General features: G+C 43.6%; 1 protein-coding gene across 1 annotated transcript in view; it reads right to left on the bottom strand.

The window, feature by feature from the left end:
* Positions 1-760: 760 nt before the first annotated feature.
* Positions 761-25321, bottom strand: part of MERTK (MER proto-oncogene, tyrosine kinase) — a 142004-nt gene continuing 117443 nt past the window's right edge. Inside the window, exons 14-19 of the mRNA XM_017856217.1 lie at positions 24614-24706; positions 22958-23076; positions 11000-11109; positions 8936-9095; positions 8129-8265; positions 761-1651 (exon numbers count right to left, since the gene is read on the bottom strand). Coding sequence (XP_017711706.1) covers positions 1144-1651; positions 8129-8265; positions 8936-9095; positions 11000-11109; positions 22958-23076; positions 24614-24706 — 1127 coding nt within the window. The 3' untranslated portion in view covers positions 761-1143. The remainder of the gene's footprint in view (positions 1652-8128; positions 8266-8935; positions 9096-10999; positions 11110-22957; positions 23077-24613; positions 24707-25321) is intronic.

The following is a 25321-nucleotide window of genomic DNA, read 5'->3' as shown; positions in this document are numbered from 1 at the left end:
AAAAAAAAAAAAAAAAAAAAAAAAAAAATTACACAATCCCAAGTATTTCTTTATAGCAATGCAAGAATGGACTAATACAACCCCCAAATCACATTCATAGAACTAACCAGAATCAGATGTTCTAAATTCTGGCTCCCCCACTGTTTAGATGTGGGCTACAAGCAGGGTTATTCAGTCTCTCTAAGCCTGGATTTCTTGGCTCATACATGATGATGGCACTGGTACCCATGTTATAATGACATAAAGATTAAATAGGAAGGTTCACATAAAGTTCCTGAAAAATAACAAGTACTCTACAAATGATGGCTATTACGAAGGGGCAGAGGCAGGACGTGAGCTCAGCTCTGCCCTGCCCCACTCCCATGCCTACCTCCCATGAGCTACGCCTCCCAAACAGAAAAGTGCTTCACCTGCCAGATTCTCTTCTTCAGCTGATTTTAAATCTTTCCATTCAGATTTGTATTTTTCAATCCTTTAATTTTTTGTTCCTTATCTACAGACCCTGGTGTGGTTTTACCATATCTCTAGAAAGCAATGCCAAGAATGGTCAGAGCAATTGCCCCAAGAGCCAGGCATTAAGAGAATTCCATTGCAAAGGCCGCCACTGACCACTGTCTTTCAAGTCAAGTAAGTTCAACATATCCTTCCTTATTCATATTTTATTAGGAAGCCATATCAGAAAATTAATCCATTATAAAACTTTAAACATTGAATGAATCATTCTTATCAAATACATCAAGACCAGAAGCCAAGTTAAATATGGCATTTCATTTTACAAATATTTTTACATTTCATAGTCATGAAAACGAAAATAACTTGAAAAAGCAACTTAAACTCTGTACAAATGTTAATGTCAAGGAGCAGCTGAAGCTTAACTTTAAGATATGCAAGATAAGTGAAATAAGTAATGTTTTATTAAAATATCCTTGTCTTTTTCCATGATATACACATATTTTTTTCTCTTTAAATAAATATATATTATGTATTTTTAATGACAGCTTACTTGACAACATTCATCTGGTGCTTTGGGGCCATGGAGTTCACTTGGTAAGGAAGACAAATACCAAAAACATCAGGTACAACTGGATTCTCCTATAGCAGAAGAATTGGCTTGATTTTTGGAATGTCTCCCCGCACCTCTCCTCACATCAGGACTTCTGAGCTTTCTGAGGAGTCGTCAGCAAACAAAAGTTCATCAGGCAATGGGCTTCCCAAGGGCAGCGTGCTCGAGTGGGACCAGGGGACCCCATTCCTAACAAGTCTCTCCCCCGGTAAAACGCTGTTGTTTTCAGCTGTGACTGCAGCGGCAGAAGTCAGATCTTCCCATTCCTCACTGCCCCCATTCAGGATGTACCGTCCTTCATGAGGTTTGCTGTCATGAATTTCCGCTGTGACCACGCTGATGGCAGCGCAGGGACTGCAGGAGGCAATTATAGAGTCAGGGTCAATGTTCAAGTCCAGTGGAGCAAGCGTGGAGCCCTCGGCCAGGCCCTCAGAGCTCTCCAGCAACTGTGTGTTGATGTAAATGACGTCTGCTTGGTTCCGAACGTCGGGCAAACTTTCTAAGAGTTTTTCTAGCTGCAGCCTCAATACTGAAAAGGTGGGGCGGTCCAAGGGATCGGTTCTCCAGCAAGAGTACATTATTTCATACCTGAAAGTTAAAAAGAAGTGGATTATCTCCCAGCACAGCACCCATCTCTTTGTGCAATCCATGCCTTTGTTTTTACAGAATCTTTATCATATTTTAATCAGCATTCATTCTACTTTTTATAAAAATTATTGAGACTTTTTTGGTGGCCTCATATTTATACAACTTTTGTAAATCTTCTGTGGTATTTGACAAAAAAGTGACCCTGTTCCTAGGAAGAGAGCACATATGTGGCAATTATATCTAACTTTGCAGACAAGGAGTATTTAGGTCTCTTTTCTTTGTATAGCGGCTGGCAAACTATGGCTCACGAGCCAAATCCACCCCACTGTCTGCTTTGTAAATAAAGTTTTATTGGAACACAGCTATCCTTATTTGTTTACACATTGTCTATGACTTCTTATGTCACAATGGCAGAGTTGAGCAGGTGCTAAAAGGCCTGCAAAGCCAAAAATATTTGCTATTTGGCACTTTATAGGAAAAGTTTGCTGACCTCTGTCCTATGCCATCAAACTGAGTTGTTACCAGGACAGCTGAGTTAGTTGGGGCCCTGGGGCTAGGGCTAAGAAGGTCAGGAGTAGGGGTAAGGGCAGGGGGTAGCTGTGTGCTGTGTATCACTTCATCTAGTCTTCTCAACAACACTGTTATTGTCACTTTGTAATAAAGATGACAGTGGGCTCAGGGACATTACAGAATGTGCCATGGCCATGTGGGTAGCCAGGGATTCAGATTCAGATTGGACAACTCCTGCATCCAAGGGCTCCTCACAACCCCTTCCACTTTGTTTTATAGAGGACAACTCTCTTCTGGGTGGTTTTTTCATGCCAGTGTCTCCTATAGTTAATAATTCCAATGGAGGGACATTTAATGGAGCACAGTAAGACAGATGACAATTAGGAATCAACAGGCTGAGATGAAGAGTACGTTATACCATAATTTCATTAAAAATGTTTCTTTTCTTAAAATTGATAGACCAATATGGGGCATACACACATATATGGCATATATATGTACACGCACACACATATATATGGCATATATATACACGCACACATATATGGTGCATATATATACACATACACATATATGGCATATATATACACACACACATATATATATGCATGCCAATTAATATGCCTGGCCCTGAAATGTCAGGTCTATCAATTATAATATATACATATACATATAGATACACACACACACACACACACATATACATGCCAATTAATGTGCCTGGCCCTGAAATGTGTGTGTGTGTGTACATATATATATATGCATGTGTGTGTATGTATATATGTATATATATATAAATGTGCATATATATATGCATACACACATATATGCATATATATAATTTTAAATATATGTATATATTTTTTTAAATAAGACAAAGTCTTGCTATTTTGCCCAGGCTGGTCGAGAACCCCTGAACTCCTGGGCTCAAGTGATCTTCTGCCTCAGCCTCCAGAGTAGCTGGAATTACAGGTGCACACCAGCATGCCTAGGCATCATTTCATTTTGATTCCTTTCTGTTTTGAGAAACTGATAATTCATATGTCACTGGACAAAAAAATGACCCAAATTTAAATCATCTGACCCATGCAATACATTACTGGCATCTCATGAACAGAAATGTGCAATTTCCATGTTGACATTTAGTTACAGCCTATAGAACCTTTGGCTAATTCTACTAACATGGTACTTCACACACAACATGCAGATCTCATTCACGTAGATGTATAATATCTTTTCATCTGTCCACTGGACCAGCCTTTATCAACACTTGCACATGCATCCTGAAGGTGGAGGCTGGCAAAGTGCCATGCATGTAAAGAGCTTGATACTGAATGTAGGCCTAGACAATGGCACGGCACACTTCCTTGCCTCACAATCCTTGTTGTCATCTCAGGCTTAGGGCTTCTCTTTTGTTTCCCTGTCTTACCTTCTTTAGATGGTCACTTAGACTTGACAGACAGTTTCTGTTTTTATTTTTGAGGTTTTCAGGCATAAGTCAATTTGCATGACTCCGTTTTCCACAGAGCCTCCTTGATTGTTTGCCATCTGAGATGAGCTTTGAGACATTCTGTTCTCAGGGACATAATCTCCTTTCCATTATTTCATCAAGAGGCTGTGGTATTTGACTTACTTTCATTTATTTCATGTCTTAGGAGAAAGTGTTTAAATAATTTATCTTTATTTCCAAGTAGAATAGTATCAATATCACTTTGAAACTTCTTTTCCTTTTATATTCAATACCTTATCAAATGTATAAAAATATAAATATGACTTTTAAAGACATGGTGAACATGTATGCTGTCTAACCTACTCCCACAAAAGGGCAATTTCATAGTAGTAGACCAAGGAGATTAACAAGAAGCCCCCATCTGGTAAGTAATAGGAAGGCTGTGATATTTAGTGATTTAGATTTTATAAAATTTTATGGATGGAAAGAAAAATAAGTTTGGTAATTGCTTTTGTAAAGGGTTATTTTTATTTTTCTGTTGAGATTTTATAAAAGGTGTGATCATATAGGTTGCCAGGGGCTGTGGGGAGGAAAGAATGGGATTAGTTTAATGGGTAGAGAGTTTCAGTTTTACAAGATAAGAAGAGTTTTGGAGATAGACGGTGGTGATGGTTATACGACAGTGTGAATGTACTTCATGCCACTGAGCTGTACACACTGGTTAAGAGAGTCCATTTTATGTTATGTATATTTTACCACAATTAAATGCAATCATGTGAATTTACAAAATTTGTAAATGTATGACTTTACTCATATTTTTCAAGCACCTGCTTTGCTCCTGGCCCTGAGGATGGCCGAGTGCAGGGCTGCAAGTCTGCACAGGGAAATGACGCCCATCTCCTATCAGCTGTGCTTCCACTGTGCTAGCCAGTATCTACCTAGCTCTGCCATTCAGCCCACTGTGACTCCCACCTTGTCCCTTCTCCAGATCTCAGATGCCTCAGGTGGCAGTGGAGGGAGGGATAGGTCAATGGATAGAAGAGGGTTTCTGAGATGGAGAAGGTGGGTGTAAGCTGGGGTCCTTGGGGCAGACAGGCAGCAGGCAAGAGGCAGGGCCAGCTCTGTGCCAGCCAACACGCCAGGTCCTGGGTGCCAGGATGAATAAGAGTGCGAGGGCAATGCTAGGCTGGTCATGTGTGTGAAGCGCGAGGGGGGTGCTGAGATGGGCATCAGGTGAGTCCTGGAGAGGAGCCCCTGAGTCTGTGCAACTGCAGCTTCACGGTGGCTGATGCAGGTGGAACATGAGCAGCAAGTGCCAGCTGTGTGTAGGCTGATGGGCCCTCACCGTTTACTCCTCACTGCAGCCCCACAAAGGAAGAGATGCAGTTCCACTCACAGACAGGGCAGCTGAGGCCTGGAGAGGAGAGGAACTGACTGAAGTCGGCGACAGTCGGCGGCAGTGCCAGTCCATGTGACGCGTGGCCCTGCTCTCATCTGTGGCCTCTGCCTCCTTCACTAAGAAGAAGAGTCACTGACCTTTCCCTCACGTTTACTATTTCAGCCATCGTGTGACACACTTTACATTTGTTTTTTGGGTTGTTTGTTGTTGTTGTTGTTTCCTTTTTTTGAGACAGGATCTTGCCCTGTTTCCCAGGCTGGAGTGTGGTGGCACAGTCATAGCTCACTGCAGCCTCCATCTCCTAAACTCAAGGGGTCCTCCCACCTCCTGAGCAGCTGGGACTACAGGCATGCCCTGCAACACCCAGCTAATTTTGTTTATTTTTTGTAGAGATGAGGTCTCACTATGTTGCCCAGGCTGATTTCAAATTCCTGGCCTCAAGCAATCCTCCTGCCTTGGCCTCCCAAAGTGCTAGGATTACAGGCATGAGTCACTGCACTCAGCCTGAGTTCATTTTTCTTTCTTTCTTTCTTTTTTTTTTTTTTATTGAGATGGAGTCTCACTCTGTCGCCCAGGCTGGAGTTCAGTGGCGTGATTTCCGCTCACTGCAAGCTCTGCTGCCTCCTGGGTTCACACCATTCTCCTGCCTCAGCCTCCCAAGAAGCTGGGACTACAGGAGCCCGCCACCAAGCCCGGTGAATTTTTTTGTATTTTCAGTAGAGACGGTTTCACTGTGTTCGCCAGGATGGTCTCGATCTCCTGACCTCGTGATCCACCCACCTCGGCCTCCCAAAGTGCTGGGATTACGGGCATGAGCCACTGCACTCAGCCTGAGTTCATTTTTCAAAGGAAATTTCTCAGAAATGGAACAGAGGCTTCTTTGGGGGATGCTGTTGTTACCCAGCATGTAGATTAGAGAGGAGATGGAAGAAAGCCTGGCTCACGAGGGCACGAGGCCACAGCACAGCCATAGCCCCCTTAGCACACCCAGTGCATGGGCCCCCCAGGAGGCGGGGGTACTGCCTGACTTCACTAGCCACATGGCGTGTGCTGACTCTGCTGCTTTGTCCTCTAAAATGTCTCACAGAAAACCAACTCAGCGTTCCCTTGTTTTGGCTCTAAAAACCACAACGTGACACAGCTTAGACCTTGCTAAGACCCAACATAATCACTGCAAATATCAACTATTTTTTGGTGGGCAAGGAAAGCCAAGAAAGAAACTGCACCAAATCTCTTTCCAGAGTCAATACTGTTTGACTGAAACGCTTCCTTATTTTCAGAAGCGGGCACTTCATCAACATGGCACTTTTAAAACTACCATGAAACCCTAGAACTGATTTTATTAGCATTTCAGGATTTTTTTTTTTTTGAGACGGAGTCTCACTCTGTCGCCCAGGCTGGAGTGCAGTGGCCGGATCTCAGCTCACTGCAAGCTCCGCCTCCCGGGTTTACGCCATTCTCCTGCCTCAGCCTCCGGAGTAGCTGGGACTACAGGCGCCCGCCACCGCGCCCGGCTAGTTTTTTGTATTTTTTTAGTAGAGACGGGGTTTCATCATATTAGCCAGGATGGTCTCGATCTCCTGACCTTGTGATCCGCCCGTCTCGGCCTCCCAAAGTGCTGGGATTACAGGCTTGAGCCACCGCGCCCGGCCGTCCGGATGTTTTAAAGGATTTACAGTGCTTATTTCTCTTCTTAATGTTATACATCTACCACCACAATAAAAACCACCAACCACTACCAACAGGACGAGGCTCTGATTAAAACAGTTTCCTTCTTTTTGGCTTAGAAGGGACCTGGGAGGCCTGTGGGCAAATGGACCCAGGCTCTCTCCCCTATGTGAGGCAGCAGGGCCTGTGTGTGTGTGTGAGTCTGTGTGTCTAGGGAGGGTGCTGCCATGGACCCAGGCTCTCTCTCCCATGTGAGGCAGCAGGGTGTGTATGTGTGTGTGTAGCGAGGGTGCTGTCCACACTCAACTGTTCCAGCCCAGGCATGGCACTCCATGACAGAGCCAGCGCAGGCCCACAGTCCTGAAGTGTTCTCACTAAATACGGTGAGAATGCCCCTCTCCAAGCCCATGGCCCTTATTATACAGGGAGGAGACTCCCCATTAGGAAGGTTCAAATCCCCATCACCAAGCTACCGGAACTGCCACAAGAAATTATTTTAATAAGGTGAGCAAAGTGCTTGGGGGAGATTAATTGCCACGGCCACTCACAGGGCCACTTAGGAAGCAGAGCCTGGCTTATTAACTCCGAGGCCTGGGTCTCTTCCCCATACTGCCTGGCCTTGAAGATGGGGGCCCTGTTAGGATGGGATGTGTGCTGTGTGTGTCACGGCTGGTGGTTCTTTCTCCTGTCTAAACACATGATCTCTCAGGGACTATTTTATTATTTTTTAATAAAGACAGGGTCTCACTATGTTGCCCAGGCTGGTCTTGAACTCCTGGGCTCAAACGATCCTCTCTCTTTGGCCTCCCAAAGTGCTGGGATAACAGGCATGAGCCACTGTGCCCAGCCTCAGGGAGCATTCCAAAACACACACTTCTGGGCCCACTTTGTACCGAAAGCATCATAATTTCCGGGAACAGGGCCAAGGAATTGTATCGTTAGACTATCTCCCAAGAGATTCTGATGAGCAGCCTGATCCCAAAGTCACTGGTTTAGATTTCTCAGTGTCCTGATGAAGGGTATTACTGTGAGTGGACTGTCTGAAATGCTACACAGAAGGAAAAGGATAACTGGACCAAAAGAGGGTGAGGAATCATTCAAGGACCTCATGCACTACAAGGCAAACCTATTCTCTGTGGATATATTTCCTAGAGGTGTGTAAGGAATTTAAGGACTGGTGCCATTGCCTTATCTTGACGGTGCCCGTCCTTCGAGGCTGAGGCCCTTTGGATGAGTGAGCCTCAGTGGGCTCACTGGAGATACCACACCCTATCTCCCACATTAGGAATGGCTCCTGGCCTGGGGTGTCTGCAGGTGTCACCCCTCTGCACATGCCCATCTGGCTAGCAGCAGTCCCGTTCCCCTCCCATGGCTGTGTTTCCGAGGTCACTGCAGAGCCAAGTGGCTGCCCCATGCAGAGTATGGAAGGGAGACAGAGAAGCCCACTCACAGTTCATCCAGGCAGTCCTCGGGCTGCTTCAGCCTGTGTCCATGGAGAAGATAGTCATACATCTCATGGTTCTGGACCCCGGGATAGGGAGTCATTCCCCGCGTAGCTATTTCCCACATGGTCACGCCAAATGCCCACTGGAACAAAGCAACAAGTTAGGATGCAAGCCTTTCCACAAAGCCTGAATGGACCTTTTCACTGGCAAAGGCCATTTCCCTAAACACTGATGATCATGCACAAAGCTGGCAATTATGTGTGAGACGCACTGCTCTCCCAACGCCGCAATAACGTGGGGTTGGAGTGTCGCAGTTCCCCACTTCTACAAAAGCTGTTCTGGGAAATTTGGCAAAGGCAGAAACAGCCTCGTCACACGTCTTCTTAATGCTCTTTTCCACTGTGGTTGTGAGGTGCTTTCTTTCTCTAATCTCGGGTCAAGGGCGTAATTACACAGCACCTTTCATATAGCATCTAGGTTCCAAGAGCCACCGGATGAACCCATTCAATTTAATGTGACTATGAAATATCCTAGTTGTGGGCAATGAGTCATCCTTTGACAGCAAGGAAAAATGGGAAGAAACTAACGGCTTTTGCAAAGCACACATCTTCCAAACGTCAGGACACTTCACCAGAACCTCTGTTTCACCTGAATTAAAGTATCTGGTAAGACATAAAAGAGAGGTCTGAGCAAGCTCCCAATCCTCAGTTTATCAAAGAGTAAAATGTCTTGCCACACCAGCTGAAGTCATTTCTTTCAATGTGCCCTCGTCTTTGCACTGTGGGGCCCCTGAATCAAAGCTGTGTACGCACCACGTCACTTTTACTTGTGTAGACTCGGTCTGCAAGACTTTCTATAGCGATCCATTTAACAGGCATCTTAGCAATGCGGCCTTGGCGGTAGTAATCGCCACTATAAATCTTCTTAGAGAGGCCAAAGTCCGCAACACAGACAGTCATGTCATCTCGCAACCTACAGAGAGCAGGTTATGTCTTCAGCAGCGTCAGAGGCAATGCCTTAAATTACTGGTCTGTATCAGACACAGGTGAAAACACTTATGATAATTGACCAAAAGAACACAGAGACACCACCAGCCTGTGAGCGTGCTGCTTTGGGACCAATGGCAGAGCAAGAGCAAGAGCAAGAGTAAGAGCAAGTGATGCAATTTTTTCTTTACTTTTGTTTTTTTTTTTTTGAGACTTTTGAAACAGAGTCTCGCCCTGTCACCCAGGCTGGAATGCAGTGGCACGACCTCGGCTCACAGCAACCTCCGCCTCCCGGGTTCAAGCGATTCTCCTGCCTCAGTCTCCAGAGCAGCTGGGATTACAGGTACACACTATCAACACTCGGCAATTTTTTTTTTTTTTTTTTAAAGTAGAGATGGAGTTTCACCATGTTGGCCAGGCTGGTCTTGGACTCCCGACCTCAAGTGATCTGCCCGCCTTGGCCTTCCAAAGTGCTGGGATTACAGGTGTGAGCCACCACGCCTGGCCTCAAGTGATGCAATCTTGCATCACTCTGATCTGTGTGGGATGCGGAGCAGCAAGGGCACCTGTGCACAGTGGATAGAAACAGCTGGAGAACATGGAGACACAGCATAGCAGGAGCAGAAAGCAGTAGCTCAAAACCAGGGCCCCCTGGTGGACTGATGGAGGACCCCAGCAGCCTTCCTCCCAGAGGTCTGGAAGCGGCACTGACCCTGTGGACTAAATAAGCCCCCTGAGAGTCTGGAGAAGCTGGGGATTTACCTGCAGTAAGAACAAGATGCTGGGCTTCTTGCTAAGATGGTCAGGTGGGTGCTTGAAGAACTAATTGAGAAATTAAAGGGCTACAATTGCATTTGTAGCCCAAGATATTAAAACAGCTCCTACACAAGAAGAAGGAGGAGGAGAAGAAAGAATAAAAGCAAGAGAAGGAAAAGAAATAGACATAAAGTGGTCTGGGGAAGGTGACTAACTTGTCCCTGTTTGCCTGACACTAACTTTTTACACTGAAAATCCATTGTCCTGAGAAACCCCTCAGGCCAGGGTAAACTGCAAAGCTGGTCACCCTACCTGCTGGGAAAACATGAAGGAAATAGTAAGGGAAAAAGACTTCATGATTCTCCCTCCATGGTCGAAAATTAAGTTAAATAAAACAATAACAAAACCAAAACCCCTTTAGGGTTTTCAAAAGTGAGGTGAAAGGGGTAGGAGCCCTAGGGGCAGGGTTGGCTGGGAGGCGGGAGGGGGCAGGCCCTATTGTCACATCTCTGACCAAGAAAAACAAATGACAAAATCCATTGAGGGACCACTCCCTCTTCTTGCAATAAAAAACTTAAAATCAAGACACAGTTATTGTTTTTGAAGATTTACAGCAGACAACGGCTCTGATGAAGCAGGGTGAAGCAATGGGGAGAACTTAAGTCCACATTTCTTGTATAATGAAGGCATTGTCTGCTGTGAAAGGACAGCTTCCACATATTCAAAGTACAAAACTTCTTCCTAAGGAAGTGTTGTGTAAACGTAGGGAAAAACCTTTACGATTTTCACTGCTGTCTTTAAGGGGAGCTGGTGTGCACGTAACTCTAGGCAAAGCTACCTGATGGCATGGGGAAGGATCACAGGGGTCACACCTCGCATTCCTACCTGAGTGAGAGAGTGAAGGTAAACTGGAGTCATAAGGGAAAGCTTTGGAAGCCAACCAGACTCTCAGATGCAGAGGCAGTGAAAACTCCCAAACACCCAGCCGTATTTCCATCTTTGGAGCAAGCCACACCATACTCTTTTGACTACAGCTTCCTTCCCTATCTAAACAGGAACAGGTCATCTCCTTATCCCTGCAAAGACCAGACACCATGAGGGCCCAACCCTTCCAGGATAGCCGAGGACTCTTACATGCAGTTTCGAGCAGCTAAATCTCGATGAAGAAAATTCCTGTTGCTCAGATACTCCATTCCCAGGGCAATATCCATCATGAACTTCAGTAGTGTCTGCAGAGGAATATGCTAGATGATAGAGGAGACAAGAAGAAAGACTATCTTTTAAAAAGGAAAACTTGCAAGTAGTTTCGCCTGAAGGGGAAAGGATGCTTTAATTTATGACGTGTAGTGATGAAATAAGGAAACAAATCTTTTATTTCCATATCACTAATATCACAAATAAGGGTTTTAAAAAGGAATGAAAAAAACATTAAACTTCTTGGCAAACATCATATTCTCTTTCCTCGTCTTTAAAAGTATTTACAGTGAATGACACTTGTTTCTTTTCATAAGGTATGAGGTCTAATGTGATCCTTCCCTGTGTCCTTCAGAGTGGGACAGAGCACATACGTTGCACAGAGGAGGGAAAGGGACAGGTGATCTGGCTTCAGCAGCGGTGAGGTGCGTGTGTGTGGCAGGGGTCTAACGTTTGGGAGGGGAAAAGTCCACTTAGGATGAGGTGTTTCCAATTAGGCACCCCTATCTGCTACCATTTTACTTTGAAATGTTTTGAAAGATACTTGTTTCTTCTAAACAGAAATTAGAAGAGTCTTCACCTCTTATCACAGGACCAAAGTACTACAAGTACATATTCAGGAATTTTCATTTTGTCCCTGTAGGGCCTGCCTATAAGTTTCAACAGTCTAGTATTTTCTCTAGCTTATAAAAATCAAACTAGATTGCTGTGTTAGAAAAACCAGTCACTGTTGGAATCAGTTATGAGGATGACTGCTGATAAAACTTCACTGTAGTAATTAAGTGTTTTAGTGCAACCATGGCCCTGCAGAAAAGGATTTGCACAAGTCCCTGGCAGTCATGAATGGGTCCATCCATTATGTACCCTCCCCAAGGCACTGGATTTGCCATGGCTTGCTTTCCATACATGAGTTTTACAAAATGGTACTCATGAAGACACTGCATTTTTTAATGATTTTTATTTTCCAACCAAGACACATGTCAATTACATACTGTATAAATAAATGAACTGTCTTAATGTTTATTTTTAAGTAAGGGAATTGTTTAAAAATCAGTCATGGAAGTTTTATGCCTCTACTCTGTATTATTTGGATATTTGGTTTTCTGGATACTGATTTCCAGGAAAGGATTTGGGTCTTAAGAAATATTACATCTTACTGTCATTCACGAAGGTGCAATGAGTATCAGGTACTATTCATTTGTGCTGCTTTTTCCTAGAACACTTCTGTTATTCCTGGAGACTGTGACCAAAAGTCACTTAAAAAATAATTGTGTAGCACAATTAATAAATGAGTTCAGCAAGGTTGTAGGATACATGATGGACACACAAAAATCAACTGTATTTTTATGTACTGGTGATGAATAATCTGAAAATGAAATTAAGAAAATTTCATTTACAATAGAATTAAAATACTTAGAAATAAAGTTAACAAGGAATTGTAAAAATTATATTTTGAAAACTGTAAAATATTGAAAGAAATTAAAGAAGATCTAAATAAATGGAAAGATATCCTGTGTTCATGGATAGGAAGACTTAATATTGTTATGATAGCAATACTCCCCAAATTGATCTAGAGATTCAACATAAGCTCTATCAGAATACTAGATGGCTTCTTTGTAGAAATTGATAAGCTGATCCTAAAAGCCATATGGCAACTCAAGGAACTGAGAATAGCCAAAACAAGCTTGAATATGTACAAAGTTGGAGGATTCAAACTTACCAACTTAAAAACTTACTACAAAGCAACTATAATTACGACAGTATGGTACTGGGATAAAAATACAGATCAATGGAAAAAAATAGAAAGTTTAAGAATAAAGCCATGTATGGTCAACTGACTTTTAGGAAGGATGTCAAGACCATTGACAGTAAGGGAAAAATAGTCTTTTCAACAAATGTTCTTGAGACAAGTGAATGGCCACCTGCAAAGGAATGAAATTGAACCTCTACCTCAAACCATATACAGAAATTAACTCAAATGATCAAAAGATGAATCAAAGACCTAGATGTAAGATCACAAACTATAAAATTCTTAGGAGAAAACAGAAGGGCAAATCTTTGCGACTTTAGATTAAGGGATGGTTTCTTAGATATGACACCAAAAGCACAAGCAACCAAAGGAAAAAAAGAAAACTGGACTTCACCAAAAATAAAAATGTTTGTGCCTCAAAGAATACCACAAAGAAAGTGAACAGGAAACCCACAAAACAAAGAAAATATTTACAAATCACCCATCTAATAGGAACTCGTATCTAGAATACATACAGAACTCAGGCCAGGTGTGGTGGCTCACGCCTGTAATCCCAGCACTTTGGAAGGTTGGGGCAGGTGGATCATCTGAGGTCAGGAGTTCGAGACCAGCCTGGCCAACATAGTGAAACCCCATCTCTATTAAAAATACAAAATTTGCCAGGAATGGTGGTGCATGCCTGTAATCCCAGCTATGTGGGAGGCTGAGGCAGAAGAATCACTTGAACCTGGGAAGCAGAGGTTGCTGTGAACTGAGATCACGCCAATGCACTCCAGCCTGGGTGACAGAGTGAGACTCCATCTCAAAAAAAATAAACAAATAAATAAAAACAAATAGAATATATACAGAACTCTTACAGCCCAATAATAAAAGACAATCACATTAAAATGGGTAAAAGGTCAGATAGACATTTCTTCAAAGAAGACATACAAATGGCCAATAAGCACATAAAAATATGCTCAATGTTATTAGTCATTAGAGAAATGTAAATCAAAATCATAGTGAGATACCACTTCACACTCACTGGAATGGCTAGAGTTTAAAAGTCACATAATAAGAAGTGTTGGTGACGACATGGAGAAACTAGAACCCTCACACGTTGCTGGTAAGAACGAAAAATGATGTGGTTACGTTAGAAAACTATCTGGTAGTTTCTCAGAAAGTTAAACATTGAAGTTAACATACGACCCAGCAATTCTACAATTAGTATATACCCAAGAAAATGTAAAGCATATATCAACACAAAAATTTGTACCAAATATTCATAGAGCATTACTCATAAAAGCCCCAAAGTAAATAACCCAACTGTCCATCAACAGATAAATAACCAAAACATGGTATATCTATTCAACAGACTACTATTCAGCCATAAATAAGAACAAAATACTGTCACATGCTATCACATGGAAGAACCCTGAAAACATTATGCTAAGTAGAAGAAACGAGTCATAAAAGATTACAAATGTATGTGATTCTATTAATATGAAATGTCCAAAAAAGGGAGAGAGAGAGACTGAGACAGAGAAGTTTAATGGTTCCTTAGGGATGGGAACAAGGAGGGTAAAAGGGATTAGGAGCTGACAGCTGAAGAGTATGGGGTCGGTTTTGTTTTCTTTTTGTTTTTAGGTGATGAAAGTGTTCTAAAATTGATTGTGGTAATAGTTGCACAACTCTGTGACTGTACTGAAAACCACTGAATTGAATACTTTAAATGGGAGAATTGTATCTCAATAAAGCTGTCATCTTAAAAAAAAAAGCACTGTTCCAGGAAAAGAGAGGGGAGAGAGAGAGAAAGAAGAGACAAAAGAGACAAAAGGCAGGCCTCTCTCTTTTATCTCTGGAGACGGGTGTGTGAGGACGTGATGCTGGAGAAGCTGCTATCTTGTAACCATGTGGAGCACCAGCTGCAGATGAACAGAAAAAGGTGGAACACTTTGGGGCACTTGATGATGTTGAGGACAAAATGGCCAACTCTGGAGCTGTGCTACCTCTGGGCTTCATTGCATGAGATTCTGTATCTCTGCTGAAAGTCATTTTGAGTTGGGTTTTGTATTACATGCTGGTGAAGCCATTCTACTTATTGTAGAACCTAAACATTGACCCCAACTTCTCTTTCCTGTTTTATCACCCCTCCTCCCATCCTTCCACTGCTTTGCTGTTGCCATGTGAGACAATCTGCTTTTCTCAAAACATGGGTATGTTCCCAGATCATTTGGTCTTTGCTCATTCTGATCCTGACTGTGTGCTTCTCTTAATCTTCCACTGTACTCCTCCTACAACTCTTTTGAAGAAATCCATGATGGCAGTGTGGAATTTATTTTTTATTTTTTGAGACGAAGTCTTGCTCTGTCACCCAGGCTGGAGTGGTGCAGTGACGCGATCTGAGCTCACTGCAACCTCTGCCTCCTGGGTTAAAGCGATTCTCCTGCCTCAGCCTCTCAAGTAGCTGGGATTACAGGCATGCATCACCATGTCCGGCTAATTTTTATGTTTTTAGTAGAGATGGGCTTTCACCATGTTGGTCAGGCCAGTCTCAAACTCCTTGAGAGGTGAAGCCAGCTGGACTTCCTGGGTCGAGTAGGGACTTGGAGAACTCTTCTGTCTAGCTACAGGATTGTAGACGCACCAGTCAGTGCTCCGTGTCTAGCTAAAGGATTGTAAATGCACCAATCAGCACTCTGTAAAAACGCATCAGTCAGGGCTCTGTGTCTAGCTAAAGGATTGTAAATGCACCAATCAGCACTCTGTAAAAATGCACCAATCAGCATTCTGTGTCTAGCTAGAGGATTGTAAATGCACCAATCAGCACTCTGTAAAATGGACCAATCAGCACTCTGTAAAATGGCAGGATGTGGGTGGGGACAAATCAGGCAATAAAAGCTGGCCACCCCCAGCCAGCAGTGACAACCTTCTTGAGTCCCCTTCCGCGCTGTAGAAGCTTTGTTCTTTCGCTCTTCACAATAAATCTTGCTGCTGCTCACTCTTTGGGTCCGTGCCACTTTTAAGAGCTGTAACGCTCACCGTGAATGTCCGTGGCTTCATTCTTGAAGTCAGCGAGACCAAGAACCCACATGAAGGAACCAACTCCGGACACATTCTGACATCAGGTGATCCACCCACCTTTGGCGTCCTAAAGGTGGCTTACAGGCATGAGCCACCACGCCCGGTCAGCAGTGTGGAATATTTTAAACATTTCTCCAGTCAGAACTCATTTCTTCCCTGAAACTCTAGCAGGCTGCTCGCATCGCTGTGTGATGCATATGTTATCACAGACTATCTCCCTTTGTACTATCGATCTCCATGAGACCTGGGGTCGTGTCTCATCATCTGCCTGTCTGCCCTGCACAGCTCCAGCGGTGATGTCTGCCCTGGGTAGAGTGGCACTATGGGTCCAGCACCCAAGCCCTCCTGGAGAAGCACGTTTAAATACACTGATATTGGGCCATTACAGTATCAAATACACTGATAATAGTCTTGGGCCGCTCTAGCAGGAACATAAGATATTTGTTCCAGGCAGCAAAGAAAAGATCTGAATAAAAGCTTGATTTTTCTGTTTGTCTATGCACTTTGTGTCTTCCATCTTATCTGTGGCTACTAAGTAACAAAATAGGAAACGACATTCCTTTTATCTTTTAATACTTGAAAGTTATTTTCCATCATTGAAAATACACTTGTATTTTTTTGCAAATGGAAACTATTCATCAGTCAGTAAAGTCTGTGTACTTGTTTCCCTTACTTGTTATTTTGTTCAAAAGGATATAAGATTACAGCAGAACTTTTGCCAGACACAGATAAGCTGATTCTAAAGTTTCAATGGAAGGGCAATGAAACGAGAATAGTTAAAACAATTCTGAAAAAGTAGAACAAAGTAGGAGGAATCACAGTGGGTGATCTTAAGATTTATAACAAAGCTTCAGTAATCAAGACAATGTGGTAGGGGCAAAGGATGGGAACACAGTCTAATGAAACAGAACACAGGACTCAGAAATGTACAACCAACTACTTTTAGACAAAGATACAAAAGCAACTCAATGGATTAAGGACAGTCTTTTCACAAATGCTATTGGTCATCTATATGCAAAAAAAGCAAACCTTAAACTAAATCTCAAACCCTATACAAAAAATAACTCAGAATTGGTCATATACGTAAATGTAAAATGTAAAACCACACTATCTTTAGAAAAGAAATAGGAGAAAATCTTTTTACTAGAGGTTAGGCAAAGAGTTCTTGGACAAGAGAGCAAAAGCATGATTCATTAAAAAATAAAACTGATAAATTGGGCTTTATCAAAATTTTCGTTTTTTTGACTATTTTAAGAGAATGCAATGACAAGCTACAAACCTGGAAAACAAGCTCTGAAAATCACATATCCAGCAAAAGAATTGTATCTGGAATACATAAAGAACTCTCAAAATTTGACAATAAGAAAATCAACAACTCAATTAAAAAATGAACAAAATACTTGAACAGCAGACACTCATCAAAGAGGATATAAGGATGGCAAATAAGCACATGGCAAGATGCTCAACATCATTAGTCATTCAGGAAATGCAAATAAAAACCACGATGAGATATCACTCTACATCCATCAGGACAGCTATAAGCAAAAACCAGAAAAGCCACCAAAATACCAAGTCTTAATAAGAATAAGGAGTACTGCATTTTCACACACTGCTGGTGAGAATGTAAAACGGAAGGGCCTCTCTGGAAAACAGTTTCTTATAAGGTTAAATATGCACTTACCATATGACCCAGCAACCTACTCTTGGGCATTTACTTTAGAAAAATGAAGACTTCATCCAAAAATCTGTATGTGAATTTTACAGCAGCCTCATTCATGATTGCTAAAACCTAGAAACAACCCATATGTCTCTAAACAGGTCAACAGATAAACTGTGGTATAAGCATACAATGGAATACTACACAGCAATAAAGAAGGAATGAACTATTGATATACACCTCTTGGCTGGATTTCAAAGAAATAATGCTGAGTGAAGAAAGCCAGTCTCAAAAGGTTATAAACTGGCTGGGTGCAGTGGCTTACACCTGTAATCTCAGCACCTTGGGAGGCTGAGGTGGGTGGACCACTTAAGGTCAGGAGTTTGAGACCAGCCTGACCAACATGGTGAAACCCCATCTCTAGAACAAATACAAAAAAATTGGCCTGGCGCCTATAGTCCCAGATACTCAGGAGGCTAAGGCAGGAGAATCGCTTGAACCCAGGAGGTGGAGGTGGAGGTGGCGGTGAGCCGAGATTGCGCCCTTGCACTCCAGCCTGCATGACAGAGCAAGACTCTGTCTCAAAAAGAAAAAAAAAAAAAAAAGTTATACACGTATGACTCCATTTATATAACATTCTTGAATAGACAAAACTATCAGGGGAGAAAAAAGATGAGTGGTTACCATGGGTCAGTCATGGGGGTAGAAGGTGTTATACAGGTGTAGCAGGAGGGAATTTTGTTGGGTGATAGAACTGTTCCATATCCTGATTAGGATTATGGGTACATTAAACTATATAAGTGTTAACATTCCTAGATTTATATAACAAAAAGGGAAAACAGGTCAATTTTACTGTATGATAATTTAAAAGAATATAAATTGTTCCTCTATTTCTCCTCTATAAAGATTCAAGAAAGAGATCCAACATGAGGCTCACCATATTTACACAGGGGTCCAAAACAAGGAGGAGAGTTAAGCTTCACAAATAAAGACAGGCAATTTTGGCCGGGCGCGGTGGCTCAAGCCTGTAATCCCAGCACTTTGGGAGGCCGAGACAGGCAGATCACGAGGTCAGGAGATCGAGACCATCCTGGCTAACACGGTGAAACCCCGTCTCTACTAAAAAAATACAAAAAACTAGCCGGGCGAGGTGGCAGGCACCTGTAGTCCCAGCTACTCAGGAGGCTGAGGCAGGAGAATGGCATAAACCCGGGAGGCAGAGCTTGCAGTGAGCTGAGATCCGGCCACTGCAAATCCAGCCTGGGCGACAGAGCGAGACTCCATTTCAAAAAAAAAAAAGGCAATTTTGGGCCACCAAATAGACCTGTGTATTTTTAATCTTTTTGCTACAAAATGCACTCTTGTACAATAACATGAAATTCCCAGACCCGCAATAAATTATTAGAAAAATTGTACAACGTACCAGCTAGGCGTGGTGGCCTGTAATCCCAGCACTTTGGGAGGCCAAGATGGGTGGAGCACCTGAGATTGGGGAGTTTGAGACCAGTCTGACCAACATGGAGAAACCTGTCTCTACCAAAAATACAAAATTTGCCGGGCATGGTAGCGCATGCCTGTAATCCCAGCTACTCGGGAGGCTAAGGCAGGAGAATCGCTCGAACCCAGGAGGTGGAGGTTGTGGTGAGCTGAGATTGTGCCATTGCACTCCAGCCTGGGCAACAAGAGCGAAACTCCATCTCTCTCTCTCTCTCTCTCTCTCTCTCTCTCTCACACACACACACACACACACACACAAAATTATATGACACACCGTAAATTAAATGTAAGTAAAATCACCCATCAACATGAAACAAAACCCATTGAAGAATATGTGGTGCCACCACTCACAGGGATCTGTCTGGGTGCTGCCCTGCTGGGGAGGGGTGCACACAGAATGGGGCAGTCAGAAGAGCATTGAAGGCACACAGTGTGCAGCCTGGGGGCCAATCCTGCTTTCACCATGGCCCTCTGTGCCTCAGTTTCCTCAACTTAGATTCCACTAGTAACTACTTTCTAGGGTTGTTTGCCATTGGTGCATTAATACATACAAAATGCAGGCTGGCCTATGCTACATGCTTGAGAAAGGTTAGCCACTGTCATCCCAGGGGCAGGAGTGTATGTAGTGACGTGAAGGCCATGAGGAATGTAGGCATGGAGTGAACAATGAGAGGTGAATATCTGAAATCACCAACAATTGTACTAAGGTGTTGGGAATTGTGGGTAATTTTTTAATCCCTTACAGACTTCCTATAATGCAATCATCTTTCTTTTTGGGGGTAAAAGAGGAGGAAAATACTCAGCCCTGTCTATAACATTTTCCATGTTGGACTAGGCCCCTCACCTCTTTGGAAGAGTCTCGGTGATTTTTTAACAGCTTCCTGTCTCTACGGTTAGTACTCATGCTGGTGAAGGACAACTGCATTTTCATGGAAGAGAACAGGAGTACGTGTGGGCGTGGGGCCAGGGGGGAACTGGAAAAAAGAAAGGGGGCCACTCTTCTGGTCACTTAGACTGTCCCTAGGAAGAAGAGAAAGAGTAAAAGGGGGGAAAAAAGCAAAAGTCCCCTCCCCTCCATCACACACAGGCAGAAGATACCAAGAACGTCAGCTGGAAGTAGAACAGCAGGCTCCAGCACCTGCTGACCCTAAATTGCATCTCACATTTTTGCCTGTTTGTTTCAGCTTTCCCAAATTTTAAATAAAGGGCTGTTTCTACACATTGACCTGTCTCTTGGGATGAGGACTAGTGTTTTTCTAAGCCGACTTCCCCCAGGAAGGCCCTCAGTTGTCATTCTTGTCATCATGGCTCACTATAACTCTATCAGTCACCTGTGACCTGTGGTTATTAAGTTCATAAGTTACTGCAGGTCGGTGCACTTCAGTCTGAGGTTCTGCTTCTCTCTAGTTTCTCTGTGCTGGAAGGATTCAGGACAGGGGTTGCTGCCCCTCTTAGGGGCACTGCTGAGGCAAGCATGCTGGCCTACCAATTCCCAACACGTCTTCTGATCCTGAGGATGGATAGACTCATGATAAAGAGAAGATGAATGGAGTGAGCAAGTTGACCCTCAGTGAACAACTAGAAAGCAACTCCATGCTGCCTCCACTGGGGAACTGAAAGGCACCCTGCATCCAGAGATGTTATCATGAACAAGCCAAAAAGAGGGGACTCCAAAAACAAGAAGCTTCTCTGACAGCACACGGGGCCCAAACATCTTTCAGAAGGAATGTGGCTTCACTGACAAGAAGATGCTCAATGACTGGGTGTGGGGGCTGGGGGGAAAGGGAACTCACATTTCTCTGCAGCAATCCCTCCTTCTAAGCGGCAGAACCCGCAGCATATTCCAATCACCATCTCTGATCTATCTGCCAACATTCTCCAGGTTACTGAAACAAAGAAGCCCTGGTCCTGCCACCATGAGGTTCTGTATCTGTGCACGGACACCACACCCCCCAGTCTAGTTACCTTGCACACTTTCTGCCCCTATGCCCCCGCTGGGCTCTGCCCGGCCCACTGGGCATTTGAGCCCCTGTGCTCCTGGTGCCCACAGCTCCCTCACTGTGAATAACCAATTGTCTGTCTCCTGTTCTCCCCTCACTCACCACCAGCAGGTCAGCTCCATGGGGCAGGAACCACATCTGTCATGTTCCCTCCAGTGTCCTCAGAGCTCAGTGCCCACCTCAGAGTCAGCACTTGTTCGCAGGGTGAACTAATGAACTTAATAAACCTTCGTTTTCATTTTTTTCAGATGGAGTCTCACTCTGTCACCCAGGCTGGAGTGCAGTGGCACGATCTCGGCTCACTGCAACCTCTGCCTTCCTAGTTCAAGTGATTCTCCTGCTTCAGCCTCCCAAGTAGCTGGGATTACCGGTGCCTGCCACCACACCTGGCTAATTTTTGTATTTTTTCATTAGAGATGGGGTTTCACCATGTTGGTCAGGCTGGTCTCGAACTGTCCTCAAGTGATCTGCCCACCTCGGCCTCCCAACATGCTGGGATTACAGGCGTGAGCCACTGCACCTGGGCAGAACTTAATAAACCTTCTTTGGTTAAGAGTTTGTGAGTCCCATGGCACCGCTTCACTTGGAAAAGTGACCTGGCTGACCCTAGGCCACTGTCACCCCAGGTTTGTAGATACATTGGAGTGTGCAGAACTCCACCACACCGGTGCTGCATGGTACATTTTCCCCGCTGTGTTTTGTCTGCAGAGCCAGTGGGAGTGAGTTTTCATGGTCCCTAAGAACTAATTTCCTTGCACTTTCATCCCGTGGACTCATCAGACCATCAAGTAAGAGCAGCAAGAATTCTTTCCCGCAGCCATTGCTGATGCAGTGAAGGAAGCAGTTGTTCTTAACCGCCCTACTGCACTCAGTGGTCCTGATACTGATGGCAGCTAAAGGGACAAAGGTGGGGTGTGTCTGAGAATGCCAAGATGTAGACTGGGTGGTGCGGTTCCTTCCCAGGACCTGTGGTTTCTTACGGCTGTGATTAAGGGCAGTGATGATCTGCAGTGACTTTTGCCCTTTTGCCCAGTCAGAGAATGACTGTTGACAGAGGCCAGCCACACCCTGTTCCCACATGCGTCCCAACCAGAGCCCTGCAGGATCGCTGCCTTTTGCAGCAGACCGAGAAGGTGCGTGCAAGGCAGGAAGGGCGTCCTGCTTAGCCAGGCCCATAGTCAGGACACACTCACACTGCCTGCTCGCAGTCCACCGTTTGTCCACAAAACGTAACAGGAGGATACTGGTTTTGTTTCCGATAAGGAGGCCTAGGAAATGAAAGACACAACGTCCCCAGTGGCTATGATTCCTTAACGCTACAACCCTCGAAGTCAATACTGAAAATTGACCCTGAAGAAAGGCGGGCATGCCCGTGGGTCCTAAATTTCCTAGATGATCTATAACTGCCTCTACAGCTACATCCAACATTCCCAGGGCTTCACAGTACTCACGGTGGGTAAGTCAACGTAGGGAGTAAAATGTTACAAACGTTTTTCAGAACATCGGTTGTGCAGTCCTCTTGGGTCACCAACACTTCTTCAAAGGTTGAAATCCAGAATGAGCTCTGTAAAATTTCTTTTAGGAGAGCCATCTTCAATGGCCTTCCCTTGGTCTGCGAGCTCTGGGGAGTATGCGGCCATGAGGGGTGTGAATCAGGAGCCTGGGCCACCCAGCTCAAGTTGGTAAAGCTTTGTCCATAAGGCTGTGCACACAGCCTCTTACCCCACCATAAAGCAGGATAATAATACCTGGAGCAGGCCTGCTGTGAGGATAGACCCCACATTTCAACCCCTGGACACACAGGGAGCACTGAACAAAGATCAGTGTCCTCTCCTTCCTGTCTTCACTTTCAAGGTTAGACGATTTGGTTGTCCTGACTAAGTCACATAAACCCTGAGAAGCGTTCAAGGGTAACACAAGGAGATCATTACCTTTGGTCCTGTCTCCAATCGGGAATAAAGTAAGTAAGTATGCAGGTCCCCGTATTTCATGAAGGGTAAAATTACCATGGGCTTTGGGATGCCTTGAGAGCTCATTTCTATACATACACCTGAAATTACAAACACAGCATCAATGACAAAGAGCCCTTGTTACTGTGACCAGAAAAGCCCTGCAGGACCACTGGCCAAACTGAAGCCACCACGTGTTACCAAGTTAACAGTGTAAAAAACCCAAGAGCTCCTCACTCACACTCTGTTCTAGAAAATGGAACACACACAGGGTCCACTACTTTTTTTTTCCCCCTTTCAGATTAATGAGGGCATGAGGGCTCTCACAAATCAAATGGTAACAACTATAGCCATCTAGAAACCCAGGAATTCCTGTTAGACTGAGTCTGAGGGGTAGTGACCCCACAAGATTTAAGGGCGAACTAGTTTCTTGTGATAGATATTTAATCATGTGAAAAAGTCCACTGCAAATGCTTAAACTAGTAAAATAACTTTGAAGGGCTGTAGGTAAAATTCACATCCCTGAATTTTAACAGTTTTGTAAAGGAGAAGCTACAATATCATTTGTCATGTAATCTGAGAGCCAGAGGCTGTCACCTGATCCCAGGCTTGCAAAGCTCCTGCACTCTGTGGTGTGATCACAAAGTGAGATTGTTCTCATAGTCGGCTAAAGCCAATAGCAGTGAATGAATAACAGTAGTGTATTTGACATAATTCTGTATATAAACATTGATTTTCACATCTCTCTGCAGTGTCAATCATATAAAACTTTGAAAGATCTCAAAAGAATTTAGTGTGTATCCAGTCACAGGATGGCAAAACAAAAACAAAAAACCAAGGCTAGCAGAAAATTCAATTATTTCCAGGTTACTCTTCTCTCTTGGGACAGAGTCACTTAGACAGCATCCATTCCATACTTAATCTCCTCTTTTGTAATTTTTGGGTAATGGAGCTGCAAAGCCAAATTACATTAAATCACATTCTATGGAACTGCTAAATCATATTCCATGAAATCATCAATGTACAATCTTAAGAAATCAGTACTTTCTTTTTTTTTTTAGACAAAGTGTCCCTCTTGTCCCCCAGGCTGGAGTGCAATGGTGCGATCTTGGCTCACTGCAACCTCCACCTCCTGGGTTCCAGCGATTCTCCTGCCTCAGCCTCCTGAGTAGCTGGGATTACAGGCATGAGCCACCGCGCCTGGCCGGAAATCAGTACTTTCAAATAGGTTAATAAATTATTTCTCAAAGATAACCTGTGGAATTTGTCTACTTTTTCAGCTTTATCCCACTGCTGTCTAACTCATGTATAACCTTAAATTAATAAAAATTACAACACGGCCACCTCTGTGTCTTGCCTTTGAGTAACCGAGGACAATTTAATTCATACTCTCCAGAATTCTGTGGAAAACTCAAATCATTCCTGAGCCCATCAGTGTCCAGAAAATGCAAGCTCATGATTACTATCAGCCTCAGAAAACACCATTGTGAAGAGAAGTCTGGGTGAAAACCTCAATGTTATAGGTTATGTTGGGGTTATACAAAGTGTAAACATATCTACACCAGAGATCTTTCCCTTTGGCACAGAGCAGATCAGCAGAGCCCCTTGGCCACCCACTCCCACATTTCTCAGAAGTACCTAGAAGTCGAATGACATTTGGGTGGCTGAAGTCTTTCATGCACGCTGCCTCACTGAGAAACTCCTCGATCTCCCGCTGTGAAAAGTTGTCCACTAAAGGAGAAAAAAGAAAAGGTTAAGTATGGATAATTCACTCAATTAAGGGGAGGGGTGGGCAACAGCAATTCTGTTCTCTAAAATCCAGGCCAGGAAGAGATGAAACTATAGAGACAGGAAACAGATGGGTGGTTGTCAGGGGCTAGTAGGGGTAGGGGAGAGAAGACGGGGGCAAACAGGCAAAGCACAGGGGAATTTTAGGGCCAAGAAATAATTCTGTAAGATACTGTAGTGGTGGATGCATGACACTACACATTTGTCAAAACCCACAGAGTTGTACAACACCAAGAGTGAACCCTAATGTAAAATATGGACTCTGGTTAATAATAACGTATCAGTATGGGTTCATCAATTGCAAAAAATGCAGCTCAGTTATAAAAGACATTAATAATAGGAGAGATTGTGTGTGTCAGGAGGGGACCTATGGGCATTCTCTGTACTTTCTGCCCAACGTTTCTGCAAACCTGAAACTGCTCTAAAAAGTTAAAGTCTAATGGTAAAGAAAAAAAATTCCAAAAAAAAAAGAAAACCCAAACCCAAAACCAAGAACAATTCTAACTGATCTGTTGCAATTATATTTGCTTTTTTTTTTTTTTTTTTTTTTTTTTTTTT

This window comes from Rhinopithecus bieti, unplaced genomic scaffold, assembly GCF_001698545.2.
Source record: "Rhinopithecus bieti isolate Rb0 unplaced genomic scaffold, ASM169854v2 scaffold_42219, whole genome shotgun sequence".
NCBI classification, from domain to species: Eukaryota; Metazoa; Chordata; class Mammalia; order Primates; family Cercopithecidae; genus Rhinopithecus; species Rhinopithecus bieti.
This window is presented reverse-complemented; position numbering and strand designations above follow the sequence as displayed.